This window comes from Eubalaena glacialis, chromosome 7 (assembly GCF_028564815.1).
Source record: "Eubalaena glacialis isolate mEubGla1 chromosome 7, mEubGla1.1.hap2.+ XY, whole genome shotgun sequence".
NCBI classification, from domain to species: Eukaryota; Metazoa; Chordata; class Mammalia; order Artiodactyla; family Balaenidae; genus Eubalaena; species Eubalaena glacialis.
Genome location: NC_083722.1, coordinates 76,216,758 through 76,234,551, shown reverse-complemented (window position 1 = coordinate 76,234,551; position 17,794 = coordinate 76,216,758). Strand labels below are relative to the sequence as shown.

The window sequence follows — 17,794 nt, the reverse complement described above, 5'->3', positions numbered from 1 at the left end:
GTCCCTGGCCAAGGCATCGTAGCTGAGTGACAGCCCCCTGGCTCCTTGAGGGCAGGATGGAGCTGTCCAGGCACTATGGTGCCCAGGGTTTCTTTATCAGGTCCTGGGACCACCATATCACAATCCCAGGGGCTTGTTATAAATGTGGGCTCCCAGCCCCACCCAGATCCATGGAGTCAGACTCTATGGCTGGTCTGGGAATTGGCATTTAAACCAGCTGCACCTAGACTCTGGAAACCCTGTGCCCTAGGCCCCCTGTGGTCCTGGTCTTGGCAGTCCCACTCCCTTTGATAAACAGCTGAATGACCCTTCTACGGCCCTGCTTCTCAAACTGAGGATGGGGGCGGGTCATAAAACCACAGGATAAACTAAGGCATCTTCCTGAATATCAGTGTGACTTGGCATTAACTGGTCCATCATTAAAACATTAATTTGATATTAAAAAGATATTGAAAAGAAGAGTAGATGCTAAACTTACTTGACAGTTTAAGATAAAATATGAGACAACAAAGGACTTTCTAATGTGGGGTTCGCTGCCTTGGGACTGTTTTGGCCTCCATCCCTGCTGTTGGGGGTAAAGTCTTGAGGTCCTCCTAAGTTTTACCGGGCCCTGAACTATTTAAGGATTCTTAGTTCTTCTTCCTGTATTTGTTAGGATTAAGGGTTCAGGCTGTGCAGACAGACAGACTTGGGTTCAAATCCTGGCTCCCCATTTAGTAATTCTGTGCCTCAGTTTCCCCATCAGTAAAATGGGCATAATATTGTACTACTCCTGGGGTTGTAGCTAAAACTTCACATGGCTTTTGGTGTACAGTGACTCTTTGGTAAATGAAAATTGTCAGTTATTTTATTGCTGGCACTATTCCAGGCTGGTTCACCACACCACAATTCAGGGCTCCCTGGAGGAGGGAAATCTGATTATCCTCTGGTTTCATGGGTATCTGGCCCTATCTTCCCACCCCAAATGCTCTAGGGGCAGCCAGCAAAGATCTGCTAGGGGGCCTGAGGAGCTGTGGCCTGCATTCTTCTACCTTGACCAAGTTCCCTAGGTTTGGGCTGGTGTCACCCAACCCCCCTCAGGTGGGCAGTGGGACATGGGGGCCAAGATTTGCTCTGGCTACTGTGGACAGGACACTGAGCTCCTTACCAGCCTCACCAGGAGACTGAAGTCCAAGAGGCTCCATGACTTGCCCAGGGCCACAGAGCCAGTCCATAGCCTAGGGCTGTGCAGTCCAATACGGTAGCCACTAGCCACATATGGCTGTTTACATTTCAATTAATTAAAATTGAATAAAATTTAAAATTCTGTTCCTTAGGCGTGATAGCCACGTTTCAAGTGTTTGATAGTCACATGTGACCAGTTGGTCAGTGTGGATACAGAACATTTCCATCGTCACAGAAAGTTCTCTCGGTCACACTGATCTAGAGGGGCTGTTCTCAGCCTTGGCTGCGCACTAGACTCACCTGGAGAGCTTTTAAGAAACACTGGTGCCTGGCCCCACCTGCAGAGGTTCTGAATGGCAGCCAGGGCTGAGAACTGCTGCTCCGAAGCCCTGTTTGCATTGTCTACTGGAACGGTTTCTCTTAATGGTTCAAATTGAATTCAGACTTTTTGTGAGTGTCTGCATCCCACTTCCAGCCCATGTGTGCAGAGCCAAGGTTGGGGGGGTGGGGTTCAGTTTTGTGGAATTCTCTCTCTTACCACAGTTGGGCTGCCCTGGTCCCTTCCCCTCTCTCTGGACAATGTGAAAAGGAGGCCCAGCATCTCTCACGGGGTCGCTTGAGGCTATGGGAGAGAGGCCATGCATCATGCCTGTCATGCTTATGGGAGGTGGGTAGAAGTACCCAGAGGCGTCCCTATCTGACTTGAGTGGATGGTGTGGAATGTGGCTACTGGCCAGCTCTGTGTCTTTCTGGAAACTGGTCCCAGGGACCCCTGGGTCCCTTGACATCACTGTCCCAGGAATTGCCATGGCAACTTTAGTCATGCTACCCACTGTTTGCAACATGCAAGGACAGGCCCAAGCTGGATGCTTACCCAGAGTGGCCACTGCTATGGGATGGAGGAGCAGGGCTAGGTGAGGTTGAAGGCTTGGGGCTCCATGGGACCTCTCCCCACTTTGGGGTGGGCCTGCCATATAGATGGTTGACCTGCAGGGGCACGCCAATTTCACAGCAGGTTCTCCTGAGGCCCAGAATTACAATGGGTCTTCCTGGGAAGGGTCATCCTGCAGGGGTCACTTCCACAACAGGGAGACCTGGTACCAGAGCTCCATCTATGAGCGGTCTCTTTTGGCTCACCTCAGCCCTAGGAGGGGACATGTGGCCCTTGGGCAGGGGGTCTGGGAGTGATGACAGGGTGAGAGGCCCTCACAGGGGGCCCTGAGTGTGGGCTTTGTACCGGGACAGAGACATCTCTGCCATAGTGGGGCTTGGAAAAGAAGCTCTCTTTGAGCCGCCTCAACATGGAGCCCCCCCACTATTAAACCTCTTCCAGCACTGAGCGTTCCCCCTCCCATGGAGGCCCCAGTCAGAAATGGAGTTCAATCTGGTCGAGGTGGCATGGGGTGGGACTGCTGCATCAGAACATGGAGGCACCTATCTTGGTTTATGCAGGCTGTGCCAGTGTTGTATCCTAGGTTGTCTATGTGGTTTTGGTAGAGCTGAACTCTGCGTTTTTATGGTGAGTAAATGAGCAAGATGGAGTGGGGCATCCCCAGCTGCTCCTCCCTGAGGGGTAAGGATAGCAGACAGTGGGATCTGGAAAGACCAGCAAGGATGAGTAAAATCTTCCAGTGCCTCTCGCTTTGAGCAGACCTGACATTTGAAAATCATTTTACAAAAGGGTTTCATAAATTTAGTTATGTAGATTATGAACTCCTGTAAACCATGGGTGTTCTATAGCTAAAATTGACAACAAAACAAAACAAAACCAAAAACGCCACCCAACAACAAGAATGAATGAACCCTTATGTGTAATAGATATATTTTTCTGTATTTAATTTTTTTCTTCCTTAATGTTTTCACTTTAAATGTTTGTCCAGTAGGCAAGAGAATAGCTGAGTAAGATGCAAACATTGGTGGGAAGGCTTGAAAATTGTCATTTGAACAGTGCTGAACAATTTCAGGTGTGTGTAAGCGATACTATACATTTTTTAAGTGGAATTTTATATTGTATAAGTTAAGTGAGCCTGAACATTTCTAACATACAGGAACCAGTTTTAAGCCAAACCACAGCGAAGATGGGATTAAATGTATCTATTTCTTGGGTCTGGCCCCAAACCTTCCAGGTCCAAAGAAGAGACTCACTCCTCCACATGCAAGCTCCCCCCCACTGCCAGTCTCTGAGTTCACTGAATTGGGCTCTGGTTTGCAGGTCTAGGGACACACCATCTTAGGTCTCAGGATGTCCTGAGAAACCTCAGGGCCTGGCCAGATCTTAATCAGTGTTGAAGTATGGCCAATCCACACTTAACCAGAGAGGTGACACAAGGTTCCCAAATCTTTACAAATGTCCAGTCCAGATCAGGTCCAGGTTGGGAAGATGCCCAGAGTGAGGCGTGTGTGTGTGTGTGTATGTGTGTATGTATGTGTGCTGTGGCGAGGGCGGGGGGTCGAGCGGGAAGGTCTAGAGACCCCAGAAAGTGAGCAAGGACGACCTCTGGCGGCCAGGCCCTTGGATTATCTCCTTCTCTTTTAAACACGTAATTTACAACGGCTGCTCAGGGCTGAGGGTCCTGAGAGGGCCAGGCTGCGTCACACCCTCTCATTTCACGAATGGGGAAACTGAGGTCCACAGAGCAAGGTTATTTTTCCCGAGGTCACGCAGCGAATCAGGGCAAGAACTGAGAATAGAACCCAGGCCTCTCCACTCCAAGGATGTGATTCCGAGTGACTAGTGTTCTTTTAAATCGACACCTGTTTTAAGCGCGTTCGGAGGAGCGAACTACTTAAAGAATTCCCGAAGGGTGAATAATTGGCTTTTAATGGGGTACTGAGAGAAAAGCCGGCCTCGCGGGCGCTTGAAGAGGACACAAACACAACGAGCCACAATTAACAACCCAAAGTGAACGCTTTAAGGATCTCCACTTCCGGGATCCTTAAGGCGTTCACTTCGGATTGTTATTCACGGCCCCGCCCTCATGGCATCTTGGGAAATGTAGTCCCACTTTCCTCTAGACACAAGGATGAGGGCGTCTTGGAACTGCATTTCCCAGAAGGCTGTGCTCGCCGTCTCGTTAGCCGGGCTACGGGTCGGTGGGGCGAACCTCTCATCCTGGACTTTTCAATTTCTCAGGGGGAATGAGTGACGGTGGACAGAGGCCTTTGGCGGCGCCGTCTGTAGGCTGCCTGGCCAGGGGGCGCTGGACGCGGAGACCATGGAGCCGGCCATACAGCTCTCCTTCCAGTCGGGGGGCAAAAAGCCGAGGCGCCGCGTCTCCTTTAATCGCGGTGGGCGGGGCGAGGCGAAGCGACCCGCGTTGCTATTGGCGGCGGTTGGGGGCGCGGAAACTGAACGGGACGCAACCGCAGCCGCTGCTTTCTCAGGCTCCTCTGGTGCCTTGGGCGCCCCCGGCCCCGCCATGGCCGCTCCCTGCACGGTAAGTTCCTGCCAGCTGCGGCCGCCCGGGCTTTAGTCTCCTCGCCTAGCCGGACGGAGGGTTCCGGGCCGGTCTTCTCTGGCCCCAGTTTACTGTCTGTGCAGGGGGCGCTGAGTCCGGGCACCTGGTGAACGCCTTCTGCGAGCCAGGCTCTGTTCGGGCTACCGGGGCTAACAAACCAGCCTCTGCCCCCAGGATTTGCATCTCCCCCTAGCGGGGGAGACACTTGTATGGCCCGACTGGAGGTGTGACCTGGGGCCAGCGCCGGGCCTCTCTGGCTTCTGTCTCCTTATCCTGAGCAGTGGATGGCTGAATGGGGGTTTGTTGAGGGTGCACCCTGTTCCGACCTGTGGGAACAACAGGCCCCCGGGATGCCCGGGACGGCCCAGGCCTGCAGTGTGACCTGGGCCAGACTGCCCTCTCTGATGAGTCCCAGGTTCTTCCAGAGGCCAGAGGGGAGCACTCCAAAGCCCCTCTTTTTGAGAGGTTGTTTTGAACCTGAACCTGCCTGGTCCTCTGGCTGGGTTGAAAGTCAAGGACGCTGGGTGGTGGCCTGTTGGCTTCCTTGGGTGTCTGGGCATGTGAGCAGAGGGCCCAGACTAGGAACTAGGCCTTTTGATCTCTAATGGTGTTTCATCCCCCACCCCAATACATAAACCACCTTTGGGGGAGATGAGGAACCAACAAGCCTGTGGGATTGGAAGAGAGGGTGTCGGGAGATTTCAGGCGTCCCCTGGTTAGGGGCGGATCTGAACTTGCCTCTAGAGGGTGCACTGTTTTACCCTTATTCTTCCAAGAAGCTCAGGTGGAGCAGTTTCTGCTCAGTTCCCCGCCCTCCTCCAGCTGCCATTCCTTCTCTTGTTGAAAGGAGGACTCAGGCTGGTGTGTTGGGGGGTGGAGCTGGGCAAGGGGCCACGGGAGCCTTTGTTCTGGTTACAGCTCCCTGCAGCCCTTGTTCTGCCCCAAGACCGTTTTTTCCTCAAGAGGAGGCTTTGCTGGGCTCCCTGGTGCCCCCAAAATGCTTCTTTGAGGTTTAAGATATTTGGGGTAGGGGGAGATGTCTGCATGGCTGGACTATAATTCTCCAACACGAATTGCTGTTGGATGGAGAGAATCTCTGGAATATTATCTCCATGTCTTCCTAAGCTACTGCTTCTCTGATGTTGGGTGGAGTGGAGATGGTTGTAAAGCCACTGGGGGCTTATTCAGGGCTGACCTTTGGGTTCACTGGCCGGTCCGCAGTGGGATTGAAGGTATGGGATCTGATTCCTGAGATGGGGGTGCTGAAAGTCCCCATTTTTTCTTCTTGGGTCTTTTGAAAAATAACTTTATTGAGATATTATTCACATACCATAAAATTCACCCTTTTGAAGTGTAAAATTTAGTGGTTTTTAGTACACTCACAATATTGTGCAACCATTACTGTCTATTTCCAGAACATTTTTGTCACCCCAAAGAGAAAGCAGTCGCTCCCCTTCCTGACTGCCCCCCCCCTCCGCCGCCCCCGCCCAGTCCCTGTCAACCACTAATCTATTTTCTATCTTTATAGATTTGCCTATTCTGGACATTTCATATAAATGGAATCAGACAAAATGTGGCCTTTGGTGTCTGGCTTCTTTCACTTAGCATAATGTTTTCAAGGTTTATCCGTGTTGTAGCATGTGTCAGTAGTTCATTCCTTTTTGTGACTGAATAATATTCTGTTGTATGGATATATACCACATTTTGTTTATCCATTTATCTGTTGATGAACATTAAGGTTTGTCCACTTTTGGGCCATTATGAATAATCCTGCTATGAACATTTGTGTACAAGTTTTTGTGTGAAAATGCTTTCAACTCCTATGGGTATTTACCTACAATTGCTGGATCATTTGATAACTCTGTGTTTAACTTTTTGCAGAACTACCAAATTGCTTTCTACAGTGACTGGTTTTTGTTTTTATTTTTAAACATTGTTTTGTCTATTCTGGCTGTTCTACATTTTATGTGAATTTTAGGATGAGCTTGTCAATTTCTGCAAAAAAAAAGGCATCTGAGATTTTGAAAGGGATTCTGTTCACTCTGTAGATCAATTTGAGGAGTATTTCATCTTAACAATATTAAGTTTTCCAAACTATGAACATGGGATGTCTTCCCATTTATCTAGGTCTTTCTATACTTCTTTCAATGATGTTTTTTAGTTCTCATATGTCTTGCACTTCTTTTGTTAAGTTATTCCTAAGTATTTTGTTCTTTTTTATGTATCATGAATGGAATTGTTATCATACTTTTATTTTTCACATTGTTCATTGTTGGTGTACTTGATTTTTGTATATTGATTTTGTATCCTGTAAGCTTGCTGAACTTGTTTATTAGTTCTAATAGATTTTTTAGTGATTCCTTAGGATTTTCTATATACAAGATCATGCCTTGAGCATTTTTAAATGCTGCTGGCTGTTATAGGAAGAGTCTTGCCCCTGGGGAAGCCCCTTCCTCCTCCAGGCTTCACATATTTGACCCTGGCTCTCCCTCAGGAGGACCCCTCGCTGGAGAGGCATTTTAAGGGCCACCGGGATGCAGTTACCTGTGTGGACTTCAGTCTCAACACGAAGCAGCTGGGTAAGAAGAGGCATCTTGTCCTAGGCACTAGGCTATGAGCTGAGAAGGTCGCGTTTCTACCCGGGAGGTGTGGCGTGGGGGGAGCAGGGCACAGCGAGGACCCAGGTGTTTTGTCTAGACCTACCTCCTGCTTCAGCCGGCCAGCTCTCTGGGCGCTAGGCTTTATGAGCTCCATTCTGCATGTGGAGTGTGAGGCTCAGAAAGGTTGGGGGCCTTGCTAAGGTCACACAGCCTTTGAGGTTAGGACCCAGTTCTGGGCTCTTCCCTGCACACCGCATCCACCTCTCAGGTCTGGCCTGCAGAATGAGCCCTAAACAGTGGCTTTTTCCTTGGGTCTTTATTGATTCTGTTGTCCACAGTACCATGGGCACACCTTCTTGTTGAAGACGCCCACCACTGAGAAGGATGGGGAGCAGAGCCGGGTGCTTCCCTCCCACCATTGCCCTTATGCTGCAGCTGAGTGCTCCCTCCTTGGCCACCTGTGGGTTCATACACAGCTGTCACGGCTGCAGCTTTCTTGTTTCTATGGACGAGGCTCCCCCTTCATCCAATGGTCAAGGTCCCCTGTCAGAAGCTGCTGGTCTTGTGATACACTGGAGATTAAGAGGAAACTGAAGTCATTTTTGGTCTGTTCTGGGGACCTCCACTAGGCTTCGGATGGGTCCTCTTAATGGCAAAAAGGCCACTGGGTTGAGCTGGCTCCCCAGTTTTGCGAGGACTTGCTCTCTCGAGCTGCAGAGTGTGTCTGTGGGGAGACCTGGGACCCTCAGTTACAGCCCAGGGCTGGTTGCTATGTGGGCCTGCTGCCTGGAGTGGTGACAGGCCCTAGGCTCTCCGAACTCCTGCTCAGCAGTCACTGGAGGTGTGGCCTGTCCCCATGGGGAAGGCAGAGCTGGGCTGTCCCTGCTGCCCGCACCCCACGCTCCGCCCATCTCCAGCATCCTGGTGGAGGCTCCGGGCCCGCTTGAGCCGAGCGTCATGGCATACGCTCTCTCCTCAGCCAGTGGCTCCATGGACTCATGCCTCATGGTGTGGCACATGAAGCCCCAGTCACGTGCCTACCGCTTTGCCGGCCACAAGGACACCGTCACCTGTGTGAACTTCTCCCCTTCGGGACACCTGCTTGCCTCGGGCTCCCGCGACAAGACTGTCCGCATCTGGGTACCCAACGTGTGAGTTAAGGACTTGGAGGGGCTTGTCTGAGTCTGGGCCCTAGTGCTGGACTGGTCACAGTGGGACATCTGCCCCACTTCCGAGGAGGTACCATCAGAAGCTGGGGCTTCAGTCGGGGCCCTCCTCTCAGGGCCAATAGTGAGATTCTGGGCTGACCTCAGCCATCCTGGAAGAGATCCCACCTGATGCTGCTTGCACGTGGGTGAGGCTCTGGCTTCCCTTTTTGGGGACTGGGGCACTCAAGCCTGGATTGACTTTGGGAGGGTTCTGAGGCGGGGGGAGGGCTTCGATGTGCCCTTATGTTGCTGTTATGGGTTTATGGGTTTCCTGACTCTGCATACCCATCCCTGCAGCAAAGGTGAGTCAACCATGTTTCGTGCACACACGGCCACAGTGAGGAGCGTCCATTTCTGCAGCGATGGCCAGTCCTTCGTGACAGCCTCCGACGACAAGACAGTCAAGGTGTGGTCAACTCATCGCCAGAAATTCCTGTTCTCCCTGAGCCAGCACATCAACTGGGTCCGCTGTGCCAAGTGAGTAGTGTCCTACCTGGAGACTGCTGGAGGGACCCCAGGGGTTGGAGGGCACAGAGGAGTTGCCAGGTGCTAGCACCATGACCTTGGACAAGTTACTTAGCCACTCTTTATCTTCCTGAACCTCAACTTCCTTATGTATGAAAAAGAACAGTAATAGTTCTCACATTGTAAGTTGTCCAGGCTTCACTGAGCTAATGCATGACAAGTAAGTTAGTCCATTGTCAGCCACAACTGACCCCTGACGTCTGTGCTGATGCAGCCCAAGGTGAGTCATCAGGGGCCACTTATTAGCAATAGCAACAACAACAAGATAACGTCAGTACCACCACTAGAAATTTTCTTCTAACTCCTCATGGCAGTCCCGCAAGTAGGTGGCATTGTTGCCATTTTGCAGATGAAGAAACTGAGGCTCAGAATAGTGTAGTATCTTGCCGTGGGGCACATCGGGAGTAAGTGGCAGAGCTGGGGTTGGAAGCCGAGTGTCTGGCACTAAGGCTTGCCTACTTTTCTCTGAGGACGTTCTGCTCCTCAGAGGTTGATTTTGCTTCAGAGGTGCCACATGGGGGCCCAGGCTTCTGAGAGGGGTTGGTCTGGAAGCCGGTTCTCCCTTTGGTGTGGGGGCCAGTGCTTTGGGGATGGGGGCCAGCTGATTCAAAGCACCTTTCAAAGTCTTAAGAATTGCAGACACAGCTGTGCCTGCTTCTAGCTTATTCTGTTCCTTTCAACAGAGATCTCACATGTCGAATCTCTGTGCTCTGGAGGAAGAGGTTGGGGTGTCTGGGGACACTGGGAAACCATGGGAGTCAGAGGTTGGGGACTGTTGAGCTGTGTTCTTCTGGGGACCCCATGAAGTTACTTATTCTCCAGGGCCCTCGTTCCTCTGTCCTGGGAGGTCCCTGATTGCTCTGAGTGGCCCTCACCATTGGACTCCTGAGAATAGGAGGGGCCCCGCCAGCAGACAAGTGTTGAACTCACACCAGGCCTTTGGTGGTGGGTCCCCAGAACCTCCACCCCTTTTTTGTTAGCAGGTTGGTTTTGCTGACCCATTCTCAGAGTTAGATGTGGATTCAGGGCACCTGGGAACAGGATAATGATGCCAAGTACTAGCAGTCAGCACGCATGTTGCCATGTGCAGTGCTGGGGGCCTTGTGTGTGACGCTATTGCCTACCTGCTTACCAGGAGGTAGGCACCCTTCTGACTCATCTTGCAGAGAGAAAGGCATTTGCCCAGGATCACTCAGGGTCAGAGCAGGGCATGTGGCCCAGGTGGGTTCCAGAGGTCAGGTGGTGGGCAGCTCAGGAAGGGTGACTGTGGAAGATGGTGTGTGGTGCCCGTGATGTCTGTTGACTGGTGATGTGACTTGTGCCCCGCCTGGTTCAGGTTCTCCCCGGATGGGCGGCTCATCGTGTCCGCCAGTGATGACAAGACTGTCAAGCTGTGGGACAAGACCAGCCGGGAGTGTGTCCACTCGTACTGTGAGCACGGCGGGTGAGTCCCCAGATCCTGTCCTCCACCTGTAGGCGCTCGAGAAAAGCATAGACCTGGGCTCGAAGAGGCCCTAGTGGCCTCCGGTGGCGGCAGTTGGGGCCCACCGCCATGTCTCTGCTGCTCCCTGGCTCTGTATCTTTTCGCATGTGGGCGGAAGTTTCTGCCTCATCCCCATCCCCACGAACAGTAAAGAGCGCTTAACCTCAAGGCATGAAACTCTTTTTAAACATCTTTATTGGAGTATAATTGCTTTACAATGGTGTCTTAGTTTCCGCTTTATAACAAAGTGAGTCAGCTATACATATATCCCCATATCTCCTCCCTCTTGCGTCTCCCTCCCTCCCTCCCTATCCCACCCCTCTAGGTGGTCACAAAGCACCGAGCTGATCTCCCTGTGCTATGCAGCTGCTTCCCACTAGCTATCTATTTTACATTTGGTAGTGTATATATGTCAGTGCCACTCTCTCACTTCGTCCCAGCTTACCCTTCCCCCTCCCCGTGTCCTCAAGTCCATTCTCTACATCTGCGTCTTAGAGAAAAACAAATACCGTATGCTAACACATATATATGGAATCTAAAAAAAAAAAAAAAATGTTTATGAAGAACCTAGGGGCAGGACAGGAATAAAGATAAAGATAAAGGCATGAAACTCTCGAGGCCTCTCTTTTCCCTTCACTTTCTAGTTCTCAAAATTGTGACACGTCTGTCTAAAGAAGTTGAACCCAGACCCCCAAAAGGATGTTCTCCTTGGTGATGACTTTATAAATGAAAGGCTAATCAGGTTCTTGTAGTGGATGGTGGCTGTTCATATTGTGCCGCATCACTGAGAGGGATGAGCCTGCATTTGAGCAAGGACTCACCCAATCTGGGTTCCTAGATGAACCCCAGCGTCTGCCCCTTGTTAGGCTGGGAGCCCCAGGTAAGGGTCCCTCCTGAGGGCTGGCCACGATACCAGCCTGGGTGTCACATATGAGTATATTGAGGGCCCTTGGCTTGTCTTCTAGAAATAGGTGAGCCAGTGGCTCTGGGACCCTGCTGGCCCTTCATGTCTGGGCCTCAGTTGGCAGGGCCTGCCCTGCCTCCTGCTCTGGTAGGGGCACCAGCTCTAACTGAAAGCACCCGAGCAGCTGGCTGAACTTTGGTCTGAAGACCACTTTCTCTGCTCTCATTTAGAAGTTGGTGCTGAGACTTGCTCCCTGGTAAGTGCCCCTCAGGTCACTGCTAGCCTCTGTTCTCACCCTCTCCTTCTTGTTCTCCCTTGGCCGCCTGGTAAAGATACAGGGCAGTAGGGAGGTATTCTGGGCTGAGGGAAGAGTGTGAGCAGGTGTGTGGGAGTGGGGATGTGCTGGATGTTTGGGGGTCTGTTCTGAGCCGGGGCAGACCTCCTACAGCATGCGGTGGCCCCCTTTCCAGCTTTGTCACCTACGTGGACTTCCACCCCAGCGGCACGTGCATCGCCGCCGCCGGCATGGACAACACAGTGAAGGTGTGGGACGTGCGGACTCACCGGCTCTTGCAGCACTATCAGCGTGAGTGTCCCCGAGCAGCCGCAGTGGGACTGTGCCACGCCGGGTGTCTGGCTCTTGGCTGCGGGGCTTAAATGGGCCTGAGGACAGCTGGGGCTGGCTTGGGGTTAGGGGGGAGTCCTGGGTCTGTTGGGATCTTCAGGGGTGGGTAGTCTATGGCGTGGCTGTCCTGGAACCTTGGCCCGGAGATACAGCGTGGTGCTAACTGGCATCCACCAGCCCTTTGGTGCCCACTTATGAGGTGGCAGAACCTCAAGCACACTGCGGTCCAGATGGGGGCCCTCAGTGGGGCTCTGGCCAGGGCTCCTCTTGAGGGGCACTTCTCAGGGGCTGCCCATGCCACTCACCTCCCCCTGTAATGGAGGCTCTGTCCTCCAGGGCCAAGGTGACAGCCCTGGAGGTGGTGAAGGAGACAGGTCTGTCAAAAGAGGTCAGTGTTGGTGGGACCTTGGCCACCTCTGGTTCCACGGTGTCCTCCACAGATGTGGAGCCATGAGCCATATGGAGGGTCGATTTGGTAGGGGGCCAGGCTTGGAAGCCAGCCCCGGTGCCGTGTCCCCTTATTTATATATATATTTAATTATAGCCCTTGGAAGGCAGGGCAGCGGGCTGTCGACGTGGGCTGGTATCGGGCTGCAGGAGGGAGGTGGGAGTGGGGGCAGACTTGGGTGAGCTTACGATGAGAGAGCTGAAGGTACTGGGATATGGAACTGGCCTCAGAGCAGGTATGACTGGGCAGAGTCCTAAGTCACCCCAGTTGTGGGGATGAGGCCCAAGGAAGGGAGCTGGTGAGGGGCCACAGGAGGAACTGGGAGTTGTGCAGGGGGCAGAATGGGTGGGCAGGCCTGAGGGCTCAGGGCTGAGACCAGGGAGAGTCAGAGCTGGCGTTGTTTGAAGAACTGTGGTTGTTGACTTGGGACTAAGTTTCAAGTCCATGGGCTCACTTCCAAAATTCACACCTGAAAATGGGAAGGACATATCTGGAGAAAGGTGTGGGACGTGGGGTTCAGAGCTCCCCCCTTAACACCCCCCACAAGCCCTTCCAATTCTCTGATGTTTGAGGCCAGGAATTTCTTGGGGTAACTGAGGGAACAGACCTTCCAAGAAGGGGGAGTGGATCTTGGTCTTGAAAAGCACATGGTGGAGGGTGGCTCTGCACCCAGCTTCAGCATTTTTAGCTGTGTGACTTTGGGCAGGTTATTTGACTTCTCTGGGCCCCCTGGGACAATGATAAGGCCTGTTTCTTAGGTGGTGTTGGGAGGGTAATGAGTTGGTCCATGACAAGAACTTACAGAGTGCCTCACACAAAACAGGAACCAGGCACAGTGTTAGTGACAATGACAGTGATGCTGAGTCTCAGTCAGGAGGTCTGGTCTCCCAGCAAGGTGGGCCCAGTTGGTCCAGGCTTGCAGTACTGTACATCACCACCAGGTGGCAGGGGCCAGCCACGAGAACGGTTCTTTCCTCAACAGGGAGCCCTGGGGTTTGTCACTGATGCTATTTCAGACAGAGGCTTCCTGAACAGAGCCCCAGCGGGGTCTGCCCTCTACTTGGAGACCACGCCTCTCTCTCCTCTCCTTCAGGCTCAGAGGCCTTTCTCCTCCTGCTCTGGGCCAGGCCTGAGTTGGAGACTGGGTACATCTGCATAGCTGACTGGGCGGAAGGTGGGAGGTGCAGAGGAGTGCTCGGCAGAAAGGCCACCTCTGAGTGTGGGGTCAGGAGGGAGGACTTGGACAGGGAGAGACCGGAAGGGAGGTGATGAGGCAGAGCAGTAGTTAGGAGTACGGGCTCTGTTTCCTGTCTGTGAAGGGGTGGTGGTAGCCTGCCTTATGGGGTTAGTGAGGATCTGATGGGAGAATCCACATGAGGATTACAGTACACTACTGGGTACATGGTTTGTACCACATAAATCTTGATACTGGTGAAGAGAATCTCCAGGTGACCCTGGGAGAGTCCAGGCCTTTCTCTGATGGATCAGGAACCTAGGTCTGGTGTTGGTGGCGTGCAGCAACAGGTACCTGCAGGGGAGGGCCTTGAATGCCATGCTCTAGCCCAGGGTTCCAAAGATGCAGCCTGGCTGGAAGTGCTGGGACAGGGGCAAAAGGGTGAAGGGCATCTGAGAGGACAACAGTGCTGAGAGCCTGCTTGGGTAGGAAGCCATGTGCCTAGGTGACTGGTAGGTGGGCTGTCAATGCCCAATGTCGGGTGAGGTCTGGACATCAGAGTGGGTCAGGGGTCAGGCCCAGGGGGTGGGTTTTGGAGATTGAATAGAGGCAGAAGGTGATGCTATGGGGTGGAGGGGCCAGCTGGGCCTAGGGATCTGGAGTGTGAGAAGGGCTGAGGCCACATCCTGCATCCCTGTGATTGAGGGGCTGTGGAAGAAAAAGGTCCACAGGCAGCCAGAGTGAGCAGGGGGAGCCCGCTTTTCCCGTGATGGAGGGCTGAGGAGAGCAGAGCCAGGGGACTGAAGGAAAGCAGGGTCTCCTAAAGAGGGCGGTCAAGGGGTGGCATGATGCAGAGCAGTTGAGGAGAGTGGAGGGTGCTGGGGAGAGATTCCTGGGGGAGCAGGCTTGGCAGTGGGTGGGGGTGGGAGATCAGTGACTGGCAGGGCCCAGGGGTGGGGGTGGACTCAGATAGCATCAGAGGTCAAGTCCTGAGGGGACCTGAGGTGCATGAGGCTGACAGGCTCCACAGTGAGATTTCAGTCTGTTTTTGCTGCTGTCCTTTCCTCTTGTGATAGAGCCACTCAGCGAGCCTGCAGCCTCTTATTCCTAAGCCACCCCTAATAGAGACCAGAGGCTTCGGGGGGCCTGGAGTACCCCATAAATAACCCGGTTCCCTCTGAGCTCCCTGCCCAATGCATGGCACACAGTGGGTATTCGCAAGGCAGCAGACTCATCCCACCACCTCTGGGCTCAGCCTCCGGGGCTCAAGGAGAGCCTGGCAGGTCTGAGCTCATTGGTTGGGGGGGACAGCCCTCACCCTGTTTGCTGGGGAGGGACCTGGTCAGGTGTGCTCAGCAGCTCCCCTAGAGAGCTCCATGGAAGAACCTTCTACCTGAGAGACCCTCCTAGCCCCTGAGTAGCAGCTGTCCCCCTACCCAGAAGAGATGCCAGGGGATCTCTTGGGAAGCTGATTCCCCAAGTAGGGCTCCCAGCCCCCCGGTAACAGGCACCTGAGCTGTTTTCTGTCCCTGACCCCTAGGACACCCAGGGGGAAGTGTTTAAGGACAGTGACATCCAGTGTCTTCCCTGATTGGGCTTTGGGCGCATAAGGCTGTTGGGCTCTTCTGAGAGAAATTGGTTCATGATACTGCAAATGTGTGGCCAGCAAGCCCAGCCAGCCTGTGGCCAGCTGCCATGATCTTGTTCTGTGGAGGGCACTTCCGGTCCCATGTTGGGTTGTTGGAATCACTCTGGGCTACAGCAGGCAGCTGGCACCATTTGTCTCAGGCGAGGAGTTTCTTGCTCTGGCCTATCACTGCAAGGAGCAGTTCTGATTTCCCAATTCAGCAAGGAGTTGGTGGGGCACTGGAGCCCTGGGAGTGCCAGTCCCCACGGAGGTGGGTTAGGCTCCGTACGCTCTGAGCCACACTAAGACTGTTCAGACATCTGAGCAGCAGCCCTGTCCCCGATCCCTTAATGTGCTTTGCGGTTTCCAGGCACGTGCGGGTTCATTATCCAGGGACAGGCCTGAGTGGTCAGCAGGGCAGGGCTACTCCCCATTTCACAGATGGGGTGTTTGAGGCTTGCCCAGGTCACGCAGCTGGGAAGCTATGGGTTCCTCACACTGTGTTGATTCTAGTCATTTACTTGCCCGGCGCCCCCGAGAGGGCTTGGCTTGGCTCTCTCCAGAAACTCCAGTTAGAAGCTCAGAGTCCCAGCTTCTCTGTCCACTGGTCCTTAGCACGTCCCTGGACCCCCTCCCTACTCCAGACATGGTCATGGAGGGTTTTAAAGCTGTGCAACCAGCAGGGCAGGCCTGCACCCTTTTTGGTGTTCGGAGCCCGAAAGGGTTGATCAGGAGGCAGTGCACCGTCCCACCTGCTCTGGCCAACTCACCGGCTCTCGCCCGCCGTCCCTGAGCAGGTGTTCCTACGACATTCGCGAGGTGGCTGTTCGGAGTGCCCTTAGCTGCTGGTGTCAGAGCACCTTCACTGTGTGAACCCATAGCCTCTTGTGAGCCCACAGCCACTGTGTCACTGGTAATGCCAGTTGAGCGTTGTGAGAGGCCACCCTGGCAGAGCGAGCCGAGCCCTTGTGGTGGGCAGGCATGTGGTGGGGCTCGGCGCTGGCGTGGCCTGCCCCAGAAGGAGACCTCCTGCTTGGGCACCTGGGGTCTCTGTGGGCCCCATGGCCAGTTTGGAACCCATTGGGCAGTGGGCCAGATTTGCTGAGGGTTCTACAAGCAGAGCTGTGCAGGCAGCTTGTGGATAGCCAGGTCTCTCCTTAGGCCACCTGCTGCAGGCAGGCTGCAGGCTGTGGCCCGTTCCCAGTACTTGGGGGCAGGATCTGCAGTGGCCTCAGTCCCACCCTCCCTGGCATCCTGGTGACCTACAGAACATTGACGCTGGTACATCTCTGACCCTGAGTTGGAGTCCCTTCTTTGGGGTCGCGGTGGGGGTGGGGTGTAGCCCACATTGTGCCCAAATGGCAGCCTGCCATCAGCCGTCACCCATCTCTGCCATGGAGCTAGGCGGAGGGCCTGCAACTTTGGTCTTGGTGAAAAGTGGATTGTTTGTGTGCCGTCACTGCTCAGGGCTTCGTGATGGGAGGCTTACCCCCTAGTGGGGCAGTGGGAGACTGTCATGCAGGGCTGATTCTATGAGGCCTCCCTGGTACAGCCCCACCCTCGGCAGAGCCAGAGAGGCTGCTCCAGGCTGGCGGGGCCGGTGGGTGAGGCAGGAGAGCGAGTCGGGAAAGGTGGGGCTGGCACATTCCCAAAAGCCTGGTTTGCCAGGCTGAGCCCTGTTTTGGAGTAAATGGTTCCAGATATTTCTACCCCAGCCAAGAGGCCTTAGCTATTCCTGCCATTTATAGTGGAGCAGGGCCTCGGGCACCCTTCCCTGGGCCGGGTGAGGGGGTGGGCGGCAGTTCCCTCCCTTGGGTGGGCTTGACCAGGTGGGAGAACCTGGCGTGGTAGCCACGCCCTGCCGCTGACGCCCTGCTGGTGCTGGGCAAGCCCTGTGTTCCCTGAGCTCGCCTCCCCCGATCCACGCTGCTGCTGGCTCTCCCCTGCCAGCTTTGTCTCCGGGAGGGGCTGGGGGGCGTTCATGCCAGCACAGGCTGCCAGGGGCTGCAGAAGCAAGAATAGCGTGCCCTTCTCCAGGCTCAGCGAGGCAGATGCGCCAGGAGCAGCATCTAAGGAGGCCCAAGGGGAGATTGGGGCGTGGTGAGATAGATGGAGGGCAGCTGCCTCTCAAAGCTGTCCTACTGTGGGCCGAGGGGTCAGGGGTGGGCGGGACTCCTCAGGGGGATCTCGCAGTGTTTGTGCCCCTCTCCCACCCCCACTCGCCGCGGGTGTGAACCAGCGTCCTGGCGAGCACAGCCAGCCCCTCAGGAGCTGACACTGGCTCGCAGCCTATAGAAGCACAGCCTGAAGTGCCTGCAGAGCCTGGGTCTCCTTCTCCCCAGGCGTGACACACTCGTTTGGGGGGAGGGAAGGATTCACTTTTTATCATTTGCTCAGTTGTATAATCATAGTGACTATATTCTAATGCTGAAAAAATATTTTCTGGAAGTATGTAGAGTAATAATTAGAAGTCCCCCTGTTCCTGTCCTCCCCAGAGAGCACCCCTGCTCTGTGTCTGGAGCTTCTGTCCACGCCTTCCTCTGGGTCTGTACACGTGGGTGTGTCCCCCACATGTGGG

The 17,794-nt window shown here is 54.0% G+C and overlaps 1 protein-coding gene across 3 annotated transcripts in view; it reads left to right on the top strand.

The window, feature by feature from the left end:
* The first annotated feature begins 4,292 nt into the window (after positions 1-4,292).
* POC1A (POC1 centriolar protein A) overlaps positions 4,293-17,794 on the top strand; it is a 72,780-nt gene continuing 59,278 nt past the window's right edge. For all 3 annotated transcript variants that reach the window (XM_061195413.1, XM_061195411.1, XM_061195414.1), the window contains exons 1-6: positions 4,293-4,601; positions 7,117-7,201; positions 8,202-8,373; positions 8,728-8,907; positions 10,292-10,399; positions 11,813-11,928. In XM_061195413.1, coding sequence (XP_061051396.1) covers positions 4,380-4,601; positions 7,117-7,201; positions 8,202-8,373; positions 8,728-8,907; positions 10,292-10,399; positions 11,813-11,928 — 883 coding nt within the window. In that variant the 5' untranslated portion in view covers positions 4,293-4,379. The remainder of the gene's footprint in view (positions 4,602-7,116; positions 7,202-8,201; positions 8,374-8,727; positions 8,908-10,291; positions 10,400-11,812; positions 11,929-17,794) is intronic.